The 20,752-nt window shown below is 43.4% G+C and overlaps 3 protein-coding genes across 4 annotated transcripts; all 3 read left to right on the forward strand.

Annotated features, from left to right (window-relative positions):
• Window positions 1-1,581: 1,581 nt before the first annotated feature.
• si:dkeyp-75b4.8 (lipopolysaccharide-induced tumor necrosis factor-alpha factor) lies at window positions 1,582-6,474 on the forward strand. 2 transcript variants are annotated; one of them, XM_047576983.1, is made up of 5 exons: window positions 1,582-1,675; window positions 3,285-3,444; window positions 4,838-4,948; window positions 5,041-5,239; window positions 5,336-6,474. In XM_047576983.1, exons 2-5 carry the CDS (start codon window positions 3,312-3,314, stop codon window positions 5,439-5,441), a joined length of 549 nt encoding a protein of 182 aa, XP_047432939.1. In that variant the 5' UTR covers window positions 1,582-1,675; window positions 3,285-3,311; the 3' UTR covers window positions 5,442-6,474. The 2 variants fall into 2 exon arrangements, with proteins under 2 accessions (XP_047432939.1, XP_047432930.1); XM_047576974.1 differs by lacking the exon at window positions 1,582-1,675 and adding an exon at window positions 1,683-1,888.
• Window positions 6,475-7,909: 1,435 nt separating this feature from the next.
• On the forward strand, window positions 7,910-12,610 carry zgc:136472 (uncharacterized protein LOC678514 homolog). Its single transcript, XM_047578830.1, has 11 exons — window positions 7,910-8,086; window positions 8,171-8,371; window positions 9,443-9,561; window positions 9,658-9,795; window positions 10,146-10,253; window positions 10,536-10,661; window positions 11,006-11,203; window positions 11,305-11,425; window positions 11,805-11,986; window positions 12,162-12,251; window positions 12,351-12,610. The coding sequence occupies exons 1-11, from the start codon at window positions 7,930-7,932 to the stop codon at window positions 12,432-12,434; spliced, it is 1,524 nt and encodes a 507-aa protein (XP_047434786.1). The 5' UTR covers window positions 7,910-7,929; the 3' UTR covers window positions 12,435-12,610.
• A 1,930-nt stretch (window positions 12,611-14,540) lies between these two features.
• Window positions 14,541-20,503, forward strand: LOC125004112 (synaptogyrin-3-like). The gene is made up of 4 exons (XM_047578495.1): window positions 14,541-14,752; window positions 16,579-16,813; window positions 17,776-17,921; window positions 19,496-20,503. The coding sequence occupies exons 1-4, from the start codon at window positions 14,648-14,650 to the stop codon at window positions 19,721-19,723; spliced, it is 714 nt and encodes a 237-aa protein (XP_047434451.1). The 5' UTR covers window positions 14,541-14,647; the 3' UTR covers window positions 19,724-20,503.
• The last annotated feature ends 249 nt before the right edge of the window (window positions 20,504-20,752 follow it).

Raw genomic sequence — 20,752 nt, forward strand, 5'->3', positions numbered from 1 at the left:
CGAACTCTCACTGAGAACTGGTCCAACTTGCAGCTGGCTAGGGACTGATTGCCTTCTCCAAATCCACAAAGCACATGTGGACCGGTTGGACGAACCCTCCAGCACCCTAGCGAGGTTAAAGAGCTCCTCGATCTGAGGTTCAAAGGTTATGAAGCCATTCCTTCCACCACCCGACAATAGCCCCAGTTAATGTCAGCAGCTCCTGAGTTGTTGCCTACGGCCCCTGAGGCGCCGGATGGTTTGCCAGAATCATTCAGAGCCGACTGATAGTCTTACTCCACAGCCTCAACCAACTTCTCCCAGTTTTTGCCTCGGCGGCTGCCCTGGCTGCCAGCCGCTTAGCTATCCGGTACCTGTCAGCTGCTTCTGGAGACCCACAAACCAACCATGAAAAAACATGTCCTCCATCGAGTTTATTGCCTCAACCAGCACCAGCGACTTCGCAGCTGCAACTTGCAACGGCTTGACAAGGCCAGACGGGCTGCTGTCATATATTTAACGTAAGCAGTAGGAAAAAAATGCTAAAAAGTCTTTTTTTAATTGGCATTAAGGCAACAACTGGAAGGTTTTCTTCAGAAGAGTGTTCACTTATTATTGTGTCCTATACTTATTGTAGCAATAGTTAACAAAGAAAATGTTCCTTTAAGCTAAATGAACTGCAGTCCTCCTTGTTCCCTAATTTACCCTCTTCTCCTGCCGACTTTTGAGTTGGTCACTGTCGCGTCACCTATATACAAATCATAGTCAAACACAGACCTCTTCCCCTGGTGCTTATTCCTTGTCAGTGTGTGCAGCTTTGACCAATTAGGCTTCTCTTCCTTGTTACGTATATGTATTTGCATCTAAGTTTTGCAAGAATAGTGACAGACAGACGAGGGTGAAAACATTTCCTTCCACACCTGCAGAAACGCCAGAGGTAAAAATTATGATAATGCAACACTTTTATCACAATATGAGCAACACCAGTAAGGCGGATAATGTAATAAGTTATTACATTATGTGCAAAGTCATAAAGTACATTGTGAGCAATTATTACATTATGAGTTGCATTATTATAGGCGTTTTCAGCAGTGGGCAGGAGTCACACCTGACTGGTCTCTGGCTACACAACCTCAGTGGAAAAAAACAATGATCAACTGTGTGTTGTGACTGTGAGGTACAGTAGCTGGTCTGTTGGATCGGAGCACACTGTGAATAATTACAAACTATTACAACGATTAATAGGAAGGCAACATCCTCACATCTGAAAATCATTTGACTTTCAAAACAGACGCACGTTCTTCCTCTGTTAGCTGTATTTGTACATACAATCGTGTTCTGTCTTTATCACTATTTACTGACTGTACGCAAAAAATTTAAATTTTCCCCAAGAACTTCAAAATGTCACCTGAGTGAACAAGCTGGACTGAACTCATTATTTGTGATAGACTACTTATTTTTGGATGTCACTTTCAAATAGTAATTGTATTTTTGTCTGCAGTGATACACACACACAATTGTTAGAGTAGAGCGTCAGAGGTTGAGAGGAGGGCTGGCTTTCAGGTTTTCAGTCAGCGTAAAGTGAAATGTTTCTAATTCCAGAGGAAAACAGGTTGAACCAGCTGTGATGTCACCGCTGCCACCAACATGGTACGTCGTGCTTCCTCTGTCGGCCGCTCTTCCTGCTTTGTCCGAGGTAAGACGACTGATCTCACACATGAAGCTGTTTAATTAGGCAGATAAGGACCTGGGCTACTCTACTTTGCGGACGGTGTTTGTAGCGTGTGTGAGGCGGCGGCAGGTGTGCTGTGCTTTGCTTGTTGGGGATCGGAGCGAACGCTGGAATGTGTCGTGTTTACATAAGAGCAGAGTCCCATGTGAGGTAGAGTTTCACGGCTGCGTTCAACAGGTACGTTTAATGACTGATACAGCTGGTTTTGGGTGTCGCGTTGGCACAAAAACACGACTAAATGACATTGGTGATGTCACAGCTAGTTGTGTGTTCGGAGTTGCCAACTTTAATGACACAGCATTATTTCTACACTCACAGTAAAAGTGAGTGGAACCTGTTTAAAAAGACTGTTTTTGAACCGATCTTATCTCAAAATCTCTTCTATTTTTCTTAAAGTTTAAAAACTCAATGTTTTTTATTGTGTGTTGAAGTTGGGGTGGTGGTGTACGTTTTTATGTGACTTTGTATAAATGTCGTATTGAAGGAACAGATTTGGAACAGATTTGTACCTATTGTACAAAATGTATTGTACAGCTTCAGTGCATGTGTGGTCTTCACATTGTGGCTTCAAACTCGGCAGCATTGGGGCGAAAGTCGAATACGCAGTGATATCAAACGCTCCTTTGTTTTGCTTAGCGGGTTAGGGTGATAACTAACTGTTTCCTGAACTGACTCAAAATACACACCGTCTGGGATAGATTAAAAACTGTATAACACGCTGGGTAAGATAACAGTCCCAGCACAGTGTTCACTTGCACTGCAGACTTCCATCTACCATTCAGCAGACGAAATAAGTGAATTGTAATAAATCACTGCACCATGCTGTTTTTTAATTTTTTTATGACGTATATTGAAAGATGGCGTAGTCTCAAAATGACGCTTTCACTCACCCTCGTTTTTTTGTCCCCCCACAGTCAGATGTATATACATGGTGGGAGCCTCAGTAGAGACTTTTACAGGAGAATAGCAGCCGTTTACACTGCAGCCAGATTAACATAGATAAGTACACGTGGTTGAGAAACTCCCAGTCCACTCTGGCCGCTCCTTCTTGTAGTTTCAGAAATGCTCCAGGGATGAAACTACAGTGTCTTGTTTTGTTGATGTGTCGCTTTATTCAGTCATTTGGTGGCACTTTGTCTATTTTTCCTTAGATGTATATTTTTGTGTTAGTTATTACTAATATGCTTAACTTTAATGGCGGTGGATTACGTGCTCCAAAGGTCTCATTGTTATAACCATCCAAAACAGGGCTTGATGTTTGAGCGTGAAGTTGGCCTCAGATCAGAGGACTGACACTGAGTCATAAGTTACAGCCTTCAGGGTAGAAGAAACTGCTGACGTAAATCCGCATGAGCTCATTCTATCTAAGCTCCAGCGGACACATTTTTGACATAGCTGGCAAATTTACAGGCGAAGACGGCCTGTTTTCATCGCAGCAGATATCCGGACTCGTCCTAGGATCGCGTCAACCTATAATTTAGAAGAGAAATCAACACAAAAAGACGTTATATATTTAACCCTGCTCTGGTTTTGGCCTTTATCTACATCTCTGCTGCCTCCTTTATGTCGGTAGCGTCCGGTTTGACTGGATGTTCTTCTGATGGAGCCCCCTACGTACGAGGAGGCCAGTCGCCACCCTCCTAACGCAGAGGGATTTAGCTTCACCCCTCCCCCTGCCTACGACACCTCCTTCTCCTTACCCTCAACACCTCCTCCCACCTATGGAGAAGCAGGTGAGATTTAAAAAAACAAACAAAAAAAACTTCTGGTTTCTTTTCCTCCATTTTTATGAGTTGGCAAAATGTGAAGAATTATCAAATAAGTCGACCACAGCGCAGCCGTCACTAGTTTGTGTTATGTTGTCAATTTGTTTGTGTCATTAGAGAATATCACAAGAATATCACAGGAACTTCTGTCTTTGGAAAAGAAGTAATGCTTAAAATTAGAAGTACATAAAATCCAGAGCACAGCAATTTGCAGTACATAAAAAAAAGCTGCAGCTTATAAACACTGATCAGCCACAACATTAAAACCGCCAACAGGAGAAGTTGTGTAACACTGACCATCTTGTGACGATACAGTGTTCTGCTGGTTATTCATGTCAATGTTACTCAGACATGTACCACCCACCTAGACCAGACCAGACCAGACCAGACACCTCCACCCCATGTCCAGCAGGACACACACACACACACACACACACACACACACACAAAAAACGGTTTAGGAACAACTAAAAAAATATCACCCGTTGACCTGGTCTCCAGTTTCACTAGATCCCAAACTGATCCAGTATCCAATAACTAAAGACCTACCTTTTTAGTCTTGCTAATTTTTATTTACCTTCTTTTGAATTTTATTAACTTTATCAATTTATATTTTTTAATCTGACTTTCAGCTGAATTTTACTTATTTTGTATCATTGTTTTTTATCATTTTAGTCTGGCCTTAAAACTCATTTAAACTTATTTTATTATTTTTACCTTTTTAGTATGGCTTTTAATTTTATTTTTTTTTATTTTTATCCTTTAGGTAATTACTAAATTATAGTTATAATTTATACAGTTATTTTTTATCTGTATTGTGTTTCCTCAACTTCAAAGTGGTGAGGGTCGAATAGCATACGTATGTGGTCTCTTGTGTCTACTGTTTTTTTGTTGTTGTTGTTGTTTTTGTTTTGTTTTTATGTAAAGCACTTTGGGCTGCTCTTTTTGTATGAAAAGTGCTCTATAATTAAAGTTCGATCGACTGATGTCCATTCTCTGACGAGTCACAACTGTTTTGGAGGCACAAGGGAGACGTAGGCAATATTTCAAAGGTGGTCACAATGTAAAGAAACATCAGTTTAAAGGTAGCATTTTAGCACCATGAACAAGTCGCAGTTGTATAGGTTGTCCGCTAATATGTGAAAGACAAAAACTAAATAAGTAGATGAATACCATCATGACGCAACCGTCCAACAAACCAAAATGCTTCCAAACACTTGTTAAAATAAACAAAACTAGTGAATCAGCACAATATGTTGACTATGACACTGAGTTGTGTTCTTCACCAAACTATGGAGGGTGATTTAACCATTTTTTCTGCTGCATCTAATACCAACAAATATTTCTTTCTTTGTTCTAGTTACAGTCCAGACAGATCCCTTTCCTGTCTTGACCCCCCCCTCAGGTCTGGCCGCTGTGACCTCACCTCCCCGACGCGCTGGAGTGACCACGGTGCACCCCACTACGCAAGGTATCGCGGCCGTGTCTTCACCGCTCCTCTTTAACCCTTTAACCTGTTGTTCTCGCCCTCTGATGTGCTCCTCTGTCCGTCTCAAATGTCAGTCGGCGTAACAGCGCCCGTCTCCAGGGGACAGCCTCAGTCGGTAGTAGTGACTCAACCCGGCCCCATCGCGGTGACCTGCCTGAGGGACACCTCCGGCTACGTGTGCTGCCCACACTGCCACCACCTCGTCAACAGTGAAGTCACATACTCGCCCGGAAAGTCTGCTTGGTGCTTGTGCATCCTCCTCATGATGATGGGGTGAGAGACAACACACACTTACACACACCCACACATACACACACACAAACCAGCATCAACAAAGCCTCACCGCTGTGCTCTGTGTCCGTGTTTCAGCCTGGTCTGCGGCTTCTGCCTGATTCCGTTGATGGTGCGAGGGCTGCAAGACGCACATCACACCTGTCCACGGTGCGAGAAACCCTTACACGTTTACGTCAGGTGATGACGTCAGCGTGCACCCCGCTCTTCAGAGTCCACACACACATGGGATCTCATGACACATTTGCGTCACAGTTCGGATGAGTTACCTCAGAAGGTAGGAAGGAGCGTGTTATCAGCAGCACGCGCTCAACGCAGAGACGGACAGAGGGGAGGTTTACAGCGGAGGGAGCAGATTTAAAACGTTACATGGACATTTTTTGTACTTTTTTTTCCGTTGCTGCTGCTCCAACCTGTCTCACTGATGGACTCTTTGAAAGCACAGAGCTGCTTTTTACCACACGAAGGACACAATTTTCACCTTGTTACCTTGTGAAACCCATTGTGCACGGGGTGACCGTTCAATGCCAAATCTTCAGGACATCACTTTATGAATCGTGTTTCATCTCTGACACGTGCAACTCCTCTTAAGCTGATGTATTACCACACATGTGAATTCTTGTATAAAGCATCCTTCACAGGGAGACTCACACAATATCATTTTATCCTAAAAACACCCCCTCGGTAAGAATATATTGCGGTGGGTGTTCATTAAAATCTAATGTGAGCATGCCCCAGATATGCAGAGGCAAAAAGACGAAAAGACAAACAGAGGCGACATTTAAGATTTGCACATGGAAAACCCATCACCTTAAGAGGCTGTCATTTATTTTTTTTCTTTAAGGTCACTTAATGATTAATAAAAGCAAACACAGACGATGATTTTAATTACTCTGTGGGCGTTTGATTGACGTTTCCCTCTTGTTCCTTTTATCTCTATTGCACATGTTAGGGTGTGACTAATGACACCTTTATTACCCTTGTACAATGAAGTGGGTTGGCCTGGTTCAATGCTGTTACGCTGCTCCGCCCTGCAGCTTTCAATCAGTCAGATGAAATCGCATGAACGGCTTTAATGTGATTCAAACACGAATAACACTGGATTAGAGCTAGTCATCCAAACTGATTGATGCTTAAAATTTTTAAACCACAGGACAAATAAAACTGTCTTAAAAATAATGATGTTATTGTTCGCTATTAAAGATATGTTTACACCACTTAGGCTCCCTGTGTCGTTAGCTTGGCTTTAGCGTTCCTAGAAAGAGCAGTGCTACAAGAGTTTAATCCTGCACACACGCCACATTCACAAAATACTGTGCCTTCATTACGGCTGGTTCGTGTGAAAGCTAATTAATTTCATGTCGTTTAAACTGTTAATATTGAGTTTAGTTTCGCCAGAATTGATATTTCTGTCATTTCCATCAGCAAAGGGGACATAAGGTTGACGTCTGTGTTTGTAAATTATTGGTGTGAACTATATTTACTTTGTCACTGCTCATAACTGTGGCGACAACCCGCTAATTTTATATCAGAAGGTTTTCTTATGTCATATTAGCTGTTTCCCTCTGTTTCCAGTCTATAATAATCTATATCTTTTTATCTGTAATATTATTAATAATAATAAATTAAGTGATGAAGTCATTACCAGATCACGGACTTCCATTTCCAGCTCTTCTTTTGACTAGTGCACATTTTCGCTCATTTGTGGAAGGCGTGGTCGGGCCGCGCCTATTTCACCTGGCAACGACAAACGCTATTTTCTGATTGGCCGCCGTTATTCTCTGATTGGTCGCTGATTGAAGGAGAGCCGCCTGCCTTCGCCTCATCAATTCATGGATTACGATCTCTTTTAAAGTCCGTGTGCGGCGACTTGTATCATTTCATCATCATTTTCGGCGTGAGAAACGTCACGCGTGGGCTTCCTGAAATGCGTGTGGCGTGAGACTCGAGAGCCCTGTTGATCCTGGTGTATTGATGGCCTGATGGTTGTGAAAATGATAGGGTAGGCTGCATTGCAGTGACTGATAAATTAATTCAATAAACGTCTTCAGTTGCCTTTAAGAACCCATTAAATAAGCAAGTAAAGTGTTTTGTTTGTCATTATACATTATTGTACAAGGTAACTACATGGTCGCACAGTGGGTTGTTGAGCTGCTGCAACTTGACCTGGTGCATTTAGAGGAAACCGGAGGAAACGCACAAAAACAAGAGGAGAACATGCAAACTGTGCCACCATGCTGCCCCCAGGACTTTGTTCTCTTGATTAAAATGTTTCTTTATTCATTATTATTATTATTCTATCATGGTCTTGGTTTTTCTACAAAGCTGTACATTTTGTTCTCTAACATCAGTGCAAGAGGAAAACATTAGCATACCAATATAAGTAACTGCCTGTATGCATTTTTTATGCTTTCATAGTGACCTTGTTGAGGCTAACGCTGTTAGGCAAAGGGCACTTAGATATTAGCGATATAAACTGCAGCCAATAGCAAAGATCCAGCAGGGCTCAGATAGGAAAGTTAATCAGCTACAGACCGGTGGGTCCAGTCGGCAGATAACGGAGGCATTCACAACTACCTGCTCAGCACTGATAGACTTTCACCACTCCCCCTCGGTACCCTCCCCTCAGGCTCGTTCCAGAGCCCAGTTTGTCAGTCTGCAGGTGAACCGCCATGAAGAGGCCGCTGCTGCTGGGTGTCACGGCCTTCTGTGTCTGTGCGCTTGTTGCCGCCGACAACTCCTTCCCCGAGAAGGATGGAGTTTTACAGCTGAAAAGGGGAAATTTCGACAGGGCACTGAGAGCATACAAACAGCTACTGGTGCACTTCTGTAAGTTGTCCACCGAGACGAAGAGAAATCACACTTTTTTGTTCTGTCTGCATTATGTCTATCCTTACTCTGTGTTTCCTTCAGATGCTCCTCTGTCCGGGGACGGCCATCGCGTGTCAGTGGCGTTTGAAGGCGCTGCTGTGGAGCTCCAGGGGTCGGATGTCAGACTGGCCGTGGTTGATGTGACTAAGGAAAAGGAGCTGGCCAAAGAGCTCAATGCGACGGGCCACCCTACAATCAGACTGTTCCTCTCTGGAGATAAACACCACGCTGTAGCCTGTCCTGGTATGTGCAAGTGACAATGAGTAAATTATAAATGATGTCCTTCTAATAGCAGCCTGGTCCTAGACAACACAAAGTTACATTGTGACATGTGTTCTAACCTGAATGGGCATGGAGGTTATTAGACCCTTTATATCTCTGATAGGAGAGTTTATTAGTTGACAGAGATACCGAGAACTGATGAAAAGCTGAAAAATATATGATGTGGTAAAAGTCTGCTTAGGTTTAGGCAAAAAACAGGTTTATTGTTAAGGTGATGGTTCAGATTGTAATAGTAACCGATTGTAAGTACTATATAGCTTTAGAAAAACTTACACTAGTATCAGCAGTACAGTGATTTGTCTCTGCAACGCCCAGCTTTGCTTCGGGCATGATCACTACGACCACCAAGTCCTGATAAACTGTTGGCTTAAAAACTATTTATGTGGTCTTGTTTCAGAATCAGAATCTGAAAAATTTTATTTACCCCGAAGAGCAATTAGGGGGGCGAAGAGCGGTACACAAAATAAGAGCAAGAGAATAAGATAACAAAAGAATAAAAATTGCAAAAGTGGGCAAAAAAACAAAAAAAACAAACAAGAAAAAAAAACAAAAAACAAACAAACAGCATATTATGTACAATGGCAGGCCTGCTGCCAGTAACAGAAGAGAGATGGATTGTGGAAAATAATATCAAGACCAATATGTTTGTTTGTTTGTCTTCCTGGATGGAGAACAACTGAACCAAGGGTTAAAGTCCGGCTGTACAGGAAGCTACATTAGCTCAAAACTCTCAGATGCAACAATAAATGATTTGTTGAAAGTTGAGAGGTAACGCGAGACAACCACTAATCAATGCTGGGTGGGTTTGCTAGAAACTCTAGTAGTTTCTTATTCGTTTCAGTGAGTTAATTGGCTTCTCATTTGATTTTAAGTATCAGTGCAAACCATTAGTGCGTTTGGTTGCAGATGGATCAAATAAGTTTCAGTGCGAATGGAAATGAGAAGAAATCCGAAGCTCTATAACTGGACTGTTGAATCTTATTGGCTTCGGCTAAAATATAAAGTGTTTTGTTTTCCTGAATTGACACGAAGTCCCTCGGAGCTCAGCTTCCATCTTGACCTGGCTGAAAAGGAGGGCGGGGTCACCTGAAGACCTCGTCACCGACTCACTCGGCCAATCAGAGGAGCTGACTGTGGTCGGCTTCTTTAAGGTGAAACGCGGCTGTTTCTGATGACTTTCCATACACCTCTGTGATGTAGCGACTTCACTCACGTTTAACAGCTCATGTGTTTTTATGTGCGAGAAGGAGTCGGATCATGGATACCTGCAGGTGTTCCACGCTGCAGCGGTCGACCTGCCTGACGTCAGCTTTGCTGTGACGCAAGACGGCGAAGTCGTCACCAAATATGGTCTCACGCGTGATGTTGTTTTTCTGCTCAAAAAGGTGCTTGATACAAACACACCAGTTACACGGGGAAATGAGACACTGAACTATGTAGTGGAGCGGCTGTTAATATATTAGTAAATCAAGGACAGACAGAACATTTAGAAAATATGTTACATAAATAGTTTGCAACGTTGAAATGCGTTCATTTAAACTTAAAAGCTGTCAGCAGTAGATAAATATAAAAAAAAACAGACACACATAACCGAATACATAAATAAATGAATGCCTCTGACATATTTAGTTGTTTGAATCTTTAGCTCATCACAAAAATAAATGCTGTGTGTGTGTGTGTGTGTGTGTGTGTGTGTGTGTGTGTGTGTGTGTGTGTGTGTGTGTGTGTGCTGCAGTCTAAGCTCATCCAGGCTTACAAAATGACGCCTCAGACATCTAAAGAGGAGCTGATCGTTTTTATCACCGTCTACCAGATGGACCCAGTCACTGAATACAACGGACAGGTAGAGTTTTCTGTGAATGGTACAGTTTTATTAAGTTTCCAGATATATCAAACAAATAGCAGTGATTTATTGTCCTATCCATCCACCCTGACCTCCTCCGTGAGCAGAATTTTTCCTGTTCTCCTTTTTCTTCTATCTTCATCACTACGGCAACTACGGCACTTTAATGTCTCGACCATGCACGTGTTGTTTTGAGACATTTACTGAACTGGGTGACGTTCGCTAAAATCCTCACATGCATGAATGTTTTTATTTTTTTTTATTTTGTCTCTCCTCTTGCAGACAGCCACTCAGATCCTAACCTCACCCATATTAAACCACGCCATCCTCTTTGTCAACAAAAGCTCTGCAGGCTTTGAAGAGATTTTCTCTGCTTTCAGCGCCTCTGCAGAGTCGTTCAGGCTGAAGGTACAAAACGCACCGTACGCACTCGTCTGCACTTCTATCATTCTGAGGACGCTCCTTGATAATGCCGCTCCATGTCCCAGATTTAAGGCCAAACACCCACACTTACCTAAAACCTAATTATTACCCGAGCCATTTCATTTCATCTCTGTTTTTTGTGACATCCCACACAAGCAAACTGGTTTCAGATTTTCATTTTTCGTTAATAGCCCTATGATATCATGTGATAACAGTCAAATAGCTCTTTAGAAACCTTACATTGCCTTTCAGACCAAAGGCAGCACAAAAGGCTGGTCTTGTTTTTTCAGGTTTTGCATCTGTAGATGTTTGTTTGTGTCTGGTTTTAGATTTTGTTTGTGTTGGTGGACGTGGATGAGCCTCGTAACGGCAGAATCATGGAGTACTTCCGGGTTCGGGACTTTGAGGCTCCTGTCGTCCGACTGGTCAACCTGACGGACCACGTGACTTACCACCTGCCCTCCGACACCCTGAACACAAAGACCATAGAAAAGTTCTGCTGGTCGTATTTGGAGGGCGAGGCTAAGGTAGCTCACGCTGATTTTTTTGCTGGAGAGGAGTGATGCTCCACGTGACAGAAAACTAAAGAGGCTTTGACTTCTTTAATGTGCTGCCGTGCGTGTTACAGCCTAAGATGCAGAGTGAGCCGATCCCCGAGGGGTGGGACGAAAAACCCGTGAAGGAGCTGGTGGGGGAGACTCTGGAGAAAGTTGCCTTTCACCCCAACAGTACTGTTTTCGTCTTGTTCTGTAAGTACTTCATTGTAACACCGTGCATGGATTTGGTTTCACTCAGCTCTACAGTTTTAGTGTCTTTCAGCTTTTTGTTTTGGTTTCAAGGCCCTTAACTTTACTGCAGGGGTCTTCAACGTTATGGACCCCCAACCTGATGGAGAGATTAAGTAGGGACACCCTACCTACTATATGTGTCCCTCAGAAGGTCCATGTCCATTCTCTGATGAGTCACAACTGTTTTGGAGACATAGTGTGGTCATAATGTTATACCTTAATCATCTTGTTTTGCATGTGAACCAACTGCAAACATCAAAATCCGCTCACTGCAGACCAGGGTAACCGGTGTTTTCCATATTTCCGAGTGACACCAGCTTCAAACCTGTGCATATTTCAGATCTGCCCTACAGTCAAGAGTCCCGTGCTCTGTTCCCGCTGTGGGAGGAGCTAGCTGAGGCCTTCAAGGAGCGAGAGAGTGTGACCATCGCCCGTATCGACGCATCAGCCAACGACATCAACATGTCGACTCGAGGACCGTACCCGTCACTCTGCCTGTTCCCTGCTCTCTATGCTGAACGGGTATGAAGGACCCACCAAGAGATTGGTGGTGACCTGTATAGTTACTATTATGTTTGCGACCACTTACAATGTTTCATGAGGATGAATATTGCTGTACTTTAGTTTCCCATGCTCTGTGGAGGAACAAGGTTATATAAGGTGATTATGTTCAGTGTGTGATCTGTGTTTCTCTCAGGTGGTGGTTTATACTGGAAAAAGGAAGTTGAAACACCTGATTAAGTTTGTAGACAAAGAGATGGAGAAAGCCAAGGAGGACAGAGTTAAGGTAAGTCATCTTTCTCACCTCTCTGTTTCCAGTTTGTCTGACTGTGCACCTCAGAGGTCTCCTTTGTTAAAAATACATTTCCTTCCTTTGAGTCACCAGGAGGATGAAGACAGGAGGAAGTATATCGAGTCCGTAAAAGCTGAGGAGGCAAAAAAAGCCAACAAAACCAAAGACGAGCTTTGAAACAGGAGCAGTGATGTGTGTGTGTGTGTGTGTGTGTGTGTGTGTGTGTGTGTGTGTGTGTGTGTGTGTGTGTCTGGCCATAGCTTTTAGTGTGTACTTTGTAAACATGGATATGGTTTTATCTACTCGTTAACAATCTGTCCATTCAAATCAAATAAAGTCTCCAGTTAAACGCTCCGGTGGCTATAAAGACATTTATTTAACCTCAGCAGCTTCGGTCATTGTCATGTTGACTTTACTTAAACTAATGTTACAATAAACACAGAAAAATTAAATATGAGTGATACACAGAGCTGCTCATCACATGTTTTTTTTTGCTTTAACATCACATGTGTTAAATTTATTATATTCCTTATGAAATATTAAAACAAGACATTTACATACAGTTGAAGTGACAAAATACTTCCCTGATTACAACAAATGAAAGGTACAATGCAACGATGACATACAAAACAGCTGCAAATGAAAAAAACACCACAATGCTGCATGAGGGATAAAACCGGGTAAAGAACATCCAGACTAAAAAGGTGACGGTGCTGAAGACAAGTGGCAGGAGTGAGCATGGGCGCGGCCTCTCACAGGACTCCAGATGGGGGAGTCCAGATGTGCTGTCACACAGGACAAATAAACGTAGAAAACTCAGGGAACCAAGGAGATGAAAGGACAAAAATTGCGAGGCGGTGCCGTCATCTTGGGATTGACAGTTACACATGCGTCTATATCTGGAGAAGAGGACAAGTGGTAAACTTCACACAGCCATTTTTCCAATGACGAGGGTAGAAATAAAAAAAAATGACGACAGGTGAGTCAAAATCTGAAAGAAATGTGTTATCAAAGGGCAACAGTGTCTGCAGACAAATAAGTGTAATTTGCTTAGTCCTGGTTCCCAGTGTTGTGTTCTCCAAGTGATGCTGTGGCTCGGATTAGTTTGACACCTGTGCTGCAGCACAACCCTGATCCCAAAATACACAGTAGGTCATTGTCAGGACTTTTTGAGATATGCTAGTTCTAGTTTTATCGCTGGTTTGGGGCCCACAGAGACTCCTGGAAGTGACGAGGAGACAGAAGACGCTGACGCAAGTTCAAAGATGTTGGAAAGATGATGCACACAGAATCTTTTCACATGTCCAAAGTACTTTAACAAGGATGCTGCCATTTGTCCACCACAGAAACAGTTTTTTCCCCTTTTTTTAAGCATTTTTTTTTTTAACAATTCACTGAATTCCAGAAAGAAAAAGAAAAAAAAAAACTTGGTTCACTCATGCTCATACTGGTCACTGTCAATTTTCCCAGAATAAATACCAGGAGTTTTATGTGCCTCATTGTTATAATACAACAGTTACTGATATCTTCTGTTTTCTCTTTATTAATACTGGATTATCCAGGTAAAAATAACACTCTTGCAATAACGTGACTTGCCTCCTTACTTGAGACTTTAGGGAGGATCCCACGTTTATCTCCACTCTTGTTTTCTCAGTCATATCTCGTGTACATGTCCCTGTAGCTCTCCGCTCCTGTCCACCTTAACACATTTTAATATGAATTTACTTTCAAGAGCTCGAGCGGCAGCTCTCTCCCCACCAGCAGGGGGCAATCCATAATTTGGGGGGGCACTCTTCCAACAAAACCGGGAGGACAGACAGTTTAAACAATAATGAAAATACGGGCCAGTTTCGAGACTGTTTAATTTGATAAACATAAGTAAGTCATTATGATACAAATAAAAATTCACTGTCTCCCACCGTCACTACTTGTTCTTGGTAGTCATTTTAAATAGCTGCAGCCACCAACTCTCTTTTTATAGCAGCTGTAGGGGGAAATTGTGCAACATTTTGCGTCACGATGAATAATTTAATGAGAATAGATGCAGTCCCCCAGATGTGAATTACTTAGCCTGCATCAGGAAATCTAAATTAGACCTGCTTTTAATAATAATAATAAAAAAATCTCAAACAACGATAAAAAAAATGAACGAAAACCAAATAAAAACGGTCCATTTACCAGTTCAAGTTATAACGATTGCTTTGTGTTGGTTTTTTCCCCCTTCAGCCCGTGGTCTGCTCTCGGTGACGCGCTGTGACTTCACTCGGAGGCTGGAGGAGGAGGAGGAGGAGGGGGAGGAGGAGGAGGGGGAGGAGGACCGCCGCTCCGCGCAGATCTCACCGACTCGTCTCTTTCTCTCCGCGGGCGACAGGCAGCACAAACCCGGAGGGATGGAGTCAGCGGGCGCGTACGGCGCCGGGAAGGCCGGCAGCGTCCCCTTCGATCCGGTCGCCTTCTTCACGCATCCCCGCACCATCCTCAGGCTGCTGTCGTGGGTAAGATCAACACTGCAATGTGTGGGTCTCCATCAATGGACGGGCCTACCTGCAGACCCCACACCCCCCACCCCCCTCTCTATGTCTCTGTCTCTTCCATTCACATTGTCTGGGTCTCTCCGTGTTGATGTGTCTTCATCCACGTATCAGTATTTTAACTAAAGTGCGCGCAGCTTTGAGTCACAGCTCCGGTGTGTTAATTACAGCTCTGTGCGACGGGCAGGCACCATCTGAGCTTGTGGCACATTCATTCATGTGGAGCCTCTTTGTGTCTAGATTGAGCTAATGTGGAGGCTTTGGGTTTTCACGACTCTCAGCCAGAATGTAACACCTCTCTGTTTCCTGTGATGCTGTGCAGATGTGAGTCACGGCTCAGCGTTAAAACGTCTGAAGGAAGGAAGGAACAAGGAAAAAAGGGAGATATTTGGTTAAAAAAAAAATGAAAAGAGAAAGCATGCAGGTTAAGAGAAGTTTGTGTGACAGAATAATTTGCAGTGCAGCCAGAATGAATTGAATGAAGCCATAAAAACTTTGATAAATATTGGAACCAGGTCAGTAAAAAGATGTCATGTGACTCTGGAGCTTATACAGTGCAGAGCTCTACATAGAGTCAGCTCACTTCTTCCATTCATGATATGGTTTGACCTGTAAATACATACATATATGTATAAAGAGAGAGAGAATCAACCCATCAAAAAATCCCCTACATGTAAGGGTGATGGTTTCAGATTCCTTGTTTTGTAATTCAAATCCCCAACATGGCGAGTTTATAATCAGAGTATAAAAAGAAAAACACTTTGAGAGGCAAGACTAAATTTTTTTTTTGCTCAAAGGATGATTTTACTTGACTGAACATTTCAGATTCAGATTCATACTTTATCGTCCCTGCAGGGAAATTTGCGTGTCGGTCCGTCCACATGGCACAGCTCTCATAGAGCCGTCTGAAGATGTTGACAGATCATACCGTATGTATGATACGGTATGATGCTCCTGAGATCTGTACCGTCAACCAAACGCAGCTTTAGTAAATGTCAAAGCTGAATCATAAAAAACACTGTATTTTATGTATCATGCATATAACTGAGGCATTACATAAAATACTTCTAATACTGGCTGTGATTTGTGTTCTGATCTTCAAGACAAGTTCTTGCACTTTTAGCTGAGTCATTAAAAGTCTGTTTCCTAATTACTCGTGGTACTAACTGAGATCCACAGCCCATTTATTTGAGTTACTCCGGCTCTGATAAAGGGAATCAAATAACAGTTGACAAAGCAACACTAACGTCCGCTCAGAAACAACATCTACATCAACCAGTGAATAAAACTCAAGAGCATCGTGTCGTTCTGGCCACTTGAAACTGTCCGTGGACTGTTTTCTGCATTTTCAAACAGCTGTTTTGTAACATCTGTCTGACACTGTCCTTCAGTTGTTTCTAAGCTGAGGAAAGCAAAGAGATTTAGACATATTACTGTCTGCTTCTTCACATTAAACTGAGAGCAGCAGGGAAATGTTTTGTAACTTGGATAAAATGAATCTTTAAGAGTCTTTTGTTTTTTTGGTTCAAACCTGATAGAAATGGAAGTGCATTTGCCAAACAATGACATAATTACATAAGATATCCTTTTGTCTTGACAGCTTCTCTTGCCTCTCGTCCACACGCGCGCTGTCTCAGAAGCAGTGTTTCTTTGCACTGTCGTGTTTGAGGAATGAGAGGCATTCGTACACTGTCTGTGAGTTCATTCTCTTCTACCTGTCAGATAATAAAGCCGGACCACGTGTGTGTGTGTGTGTGTGTGTGTGTGTGTGCGTGCGTGTGTGTCTGCAGGTTTTCTCCATGGTGGTGTTCAGCTGCATTGTGAACGAGGGCTACATCAACATTGGCAGCGAGCGTCTGCTCTGCGTCTTCAACAACAACGCCGATGCCTGTAACTATGGCATCACGGTGGGCGTGGCCTGCTTCCTCGGCAGCATCTTTTTCCTCATCCTGGACGTTTACTTTCCCTCCATCAGCAGCATCAGGGACAGAAGACGGGCTGTCCTGCTAGACCTCGTCTTCTCTGGTACGCCGACATGATGTGTCTATTATAGGCAAAAGAGGGAATATAAAAACTATGAGGCAAAAACCACTAAAAAATAAGAATGAATACCAAGTGTCGCTGCTGTAACTTCCTGGAGTGTCTCATCAAGTCAACATTTATCACAGGGGCCTTCAATGTTTTTCAAACCAAGGACTCCCAAACGGATATTAAACTCGGCCTAGGGCCATTTATAAATAAACATTATCATCATTTTGCATTCAATATTAAGCTATTCAAATAATGCACAGGTTCAAATATTCATTTTTTTTTTATTATTTCAAACGTGCAACAGTAGGGTGGCCGTGCAACTGCCTCGTGGTTGGCTCAGCAGCGATAGGGGCGGGGCCTGCTGTGCACAGGAAGCTTAGATTGACAGGTCTAGTGTGTTGCTTGTGTGAGAGGGTTGAGACAGCTCCGGTTTCGCTGAATGAATGAAGTGGTGACTGAAAGATAACGTCTTGTGCCTTTATTAATCCTTTAACTAAAATATGTTGGATTTGTGTTAATGTGTATTTACAGAAATTTTATTTGTGGAAAATTAAAAAAAAATATATATAAAAAATGTCTAATCAACCAAAGATTTTGCGACGCTCTGTAGTACCTCTGCAGACCCCCCTGTTGATTTACCAGATATGTGGTTCCCAGAGGATACACCCTGGTGATGATTTCTTCTAATGGGCAACCTGAGTGTCACATTGGTGGTTTTATATATATTGTCCCTATTGCTATCAGATATCAGGCTACGTGACGTTTCCTCATGGTGCCTTCAGGATCAATGCACTTACTAAAAAGGACATCCGCCATTTTCTTCTTGGAAAGCGACTTTTGAGAAATATATAAAGCAGAGGTGCAGAAATCCATACAGCTGACATGGCCGAATGGGCCCAAAGACCTTTAAAATGTTTTAAAAAAGAAAACATATAACCCTGTTTTCCCTCCTGCAGGTGTGGCCAGCTTCCTGTGGTTTGTCGGCTTCTGCTTCCTGGCCAATCAGTGGCAGGCGACGTCTCCAGAAGAGCTGCCGTTGGCCCAGGGCTCGGACGCCGCCAGAGCCACGATCGCTTTCTGTTTCTTCTCCATCCTCACCTGGGTCTGTATGTCCGTACCTGTTTATTCACACTGCCCCCTGTCTGTGTTACCTGCGTCTGACCGTCTGCGCGTTCGCACGTGTGTGTTTTCAGGGTTATCAGTGTCTGTTGGCCGTGAACACACTTAAGAGCATTTCCTTCATGGAGGTCCAGCAGAGGCTGCTGCCTGGGACCCCCCACACCCTCGCTCTAGTCTAACCCAGCAGAGCCAGATGTTCTGTGATGTGCATTTTTAACCACTTTCCTGCACAAGCATCTCAGTTGTGTTCTTCTTCTTACATTATGTAACTGTGATGGAAAGAAAAGAACGTTTCCTGTCAGACGGGCGGTTGATGTATTACGGTGTCTTAGCAGCAAAGCTACTCCAGTCATTCATCTCGCTGTCACAGTTCAGCTGTAACTGTGTCATGAATGCGCAGTATTTAATATAACATCGTTTGTTTCACTGTTTCACTCGGTCAAGTCGTTTCTTTTCAGGAGACAAGTGGAAAGAAATGTAGGATGATTTATAGCATGTCACAGAGAATTAAATCAAATGGTTCAATAGTGTTCTTCTGACTCTCTCTGGAGGGGATTCACCAGTTGTACCATATATTTATTCACTCCAGCACTCTGAGAAATTCAGAGTGGCATCTTTAGACTTCTAGATATCAGGGTTAAGTTTGTGTCAGACGCACAGAGGAGGAAGGATTTCCCTGCCCACTTATTTGCTCAGTGCAGCACCTTGTTGGACTTTGCTACATTATGCAACGTTGATTAATCCTTTCCACCCAGACATTATGTGTTCAACGTGGAAACCCGCACCCCACATCATTGTTTCTGATGTGGCGCGCTGTGAGTGACGCTCCACACCTATTACGACTGTAATTGAAATGGATGTGGCCCTCGTTGCGTTTCATTTCCGCGGGATCCAATCTGGTGGCATTGTAGAGCAGGTGGAGCGGGGCCGGCGTAAGCGAGGATTTTATTCGCTCTCAAATTTGATTTAGCTTCGATGAGTTCTTCAGATCTCGCTCTGACCTGGTTACAGGAACGGTCCTGTCGAGGACTATCGGACGTAGCCAGGAGTATATCTTGTTCTCAGAGGCTGTTCATTCTGTCTGCGTGAAGTAAGAACAGAATTTGACATTTATTTATTTATTTATTTTACGTGGACATTTTGAAACCAAAAAGTGACGGGCCTAAGCGCTTAAGAGTTTGCTTTTCTTTGCTGGAGGCGTTGTGACCTTTCGCTGTGGCCCCCAGTCAATCTAATGAGCCGCTGTGTCCAACTGAAATGCATTAAACTCCATTATGCAAAATGTAAAAACCAACCTTTTTGGAGCTTTACCATTAAATCTGCCTAATGTCTGTCAATTTATGAAAGCATAATTCTAAATCTCAGCAGTCTAACCCTTTTGCGCTCTCGCTTCTTCTGTGCATTTTTTTTTCTTCTAATTGCACTTTTAACCAAACCATGTGTGTCTGCAGGTTTGTCTAATTGTGGGGTTGCTAATAGAAAGTGTCATTAATGGTCTCCGTCCCTGTGTGTGTGTGTGTGTGTGTGTGTGTGTGTTTGTGTGTGTGTCACTAACAGGCCGTTCTGACACTGAGCGCACTGCGACGCTTCTTAACCGGCAGCAACACAAACCTGTTCACCTGGCAGCACCTGGACCCCGCCCCCTGCAGCGCTCGCGCCACGCCGTACCCCATCGCCAATGGTGCCACCATAGTAACCACCAACCCCTACCAGGCCCCGCCCTTCACCGAGACCCTGGACCCCCAGAAACTCACACAGCAAAGGCCCGTGGCCCCCGCTTTCTAGAGACAGACGGCGAGACACGAAGGAAGAGGAGATGCGAGTGGAAACAGCGCTGCGCTGGGCACGGACGGCTTTCCCGCCTCGCTGCTCAGCGGGCTTTTCATCCTCTCCTGGGAGTGGCAGGATTTTTGGGTCATGTGATGTGTGATCTTTTTTCACCATGGCAACTGCTGGCTGAGCTTAGTTAGTTGTAACTCTCTCTGTGTCGAGAATACTGTTTTCTATTCATGCACACACGCCGTTATCGATGCACGCGAACACAGCTGTACCCACTCACACCCCGGACGCGGACACACACCTGGAAACACATGTACGTACACGCACCCAGAAGCACACACACACTCACTCATGCAGCGGCTGCATGTTCATATTGGTGAAGTGCAGATTAGCGTAGATGTAGATCAGTGAGGACGCTCCACTTGCCTTATTAACGGATACTAGCTCTTTAGTGGAGGAGATGTGGGGGGGAGGGAGAAGAAGCTGTGTTTATCTGTTTCTGTTTGCCAACAGTCAGTCCGACCAATCACGAGCTGACGCGCTGACATGCGGCTTTCCATTGGTTGAAATTCAGACGCACAGAGGGGGGGGGGGCAGAACTTCCTGAAAAATGCTACACATTTCTTGGGAGGTAAATAAAGGCAAGGCCGCTTAATGCATTCTGGATGCTGTAGTGTTTCAATGTGAAATATTTATGTGATTAAATATTTTATTGTGATCTGCTGAAGTGGCATAATGACAAATGAAAATAAAATTTGAAAAAAAAGAAAAAAAAAAGAAAAATAACTGTCCACGACTACCACCGCAGCTGTGCCTTTGTTCACATCATCTTTAAATAACACTTCATCCAAACTGAGAAAGCCGCTTTAATATAATTATGCACTGTGACCAAGATCCGAGAGTGTGATATTAATCAGCATTTGCTGTGAGACTATAATTAGATGGAGCTGTGTTGAATGCATTAAAAGTAGAAGGCAGCTGCTGCTGCCTGTCAGTTTTTATTTTTAGAGTAAGAAGCACATGTTGAAGGAGCGC

Source organism: Mugil cephalus, chromosome 2 (genome assembly GCF_022458985.1).
Source record: "Mugil cephalus isolate CIBA_MC_2020 chromosome 2, CIBA_Mcephalus_1.1, whole genome shotgun sequence".
Taxonomy (NCBI): domain Eukaryota; kingdom Metazoa; phylum Chordata; class Actinopteri; order Mugiliformes; family Mugilidae; genus Mugil; species Mugil cephalus.

What these genes read in the sequence shown, in the direction of transcription:
- LOC125004112 (XM_047578495.1), top strand. Translation starts at nt 14,648, where the DNA reads ATGGAGTCAGCGGGCGCGTACGGCGCCGGGAAGGCCGGCAGCGTCCCC. An exon ending in TCCTCAGGCTGCTGTCGTGG is followed by an intron (nt 14,753 to 16,578) that starts GTAAGATCAACA and finishes GTGTGTCTGCAG; the next exon opens with GTTTTCTCCATGGTGGTGTT. An exon ending in TCTTCTCCATCCTCACCTGG is followed by an intron (nt 17,922 to 19,495) that starts GTCTGTATGTCC and finishes TGTCACTAACAG; the next exon opens with GCCGTTCTGACACTGAGCGC.
- si:dkeyp-75b4.8 (XM_047576983.1), top strand. Translation starts at nt 3,312, where the DNA reads ATGGAGCCCCCTACGTACGAGGAGGCCAGTCGCCACCCTCCTAACGCA. An exon ending in GGTGCACCCCACTACGCAAG is followed by an intron (nt 4,949 to 5,040) that starts GTATCGCGGCCG and finishes CTCAAATGTCAG; the next exon opens with TCGGCGTAACAGCGCCCGTC. An exon ending in ATCCTCCTCATGATGATGGG is followed by an intron (nt 5,240 to 5,335) that starts GTGAGAGACAAC and finishes TCCGTGTTTCAG; the next exon opens with CCTGGTCTGCGGCTTCTGCC.
- zgc:136472 (XM_047578830.1), top strand. Translation starts at nt 7,930, where the DNA reads ATGAAGAGGCCGCTGCTGCTGGGTGTCACGGCCTTCTGTGTCTGTGCG. An exon ending in CCACGCTGTAGCCTGTCCTG is followed by an intron (nt 8,372 to 9,442) that starts GTATGTGCAAGT and finishes ATTGACACGAAG; the next exon opens with TCCCTCGGAGCTCAGCTTCC. An exon ending in TCACTGAATACAACGGACAG is followed by an intron (nt 10,254 to 10,535) that starts GTAGAGTTTTCT and finishes CTCCTCTTGCAG; the next exon opens with ACAGCCACTCAGATCCTAAC.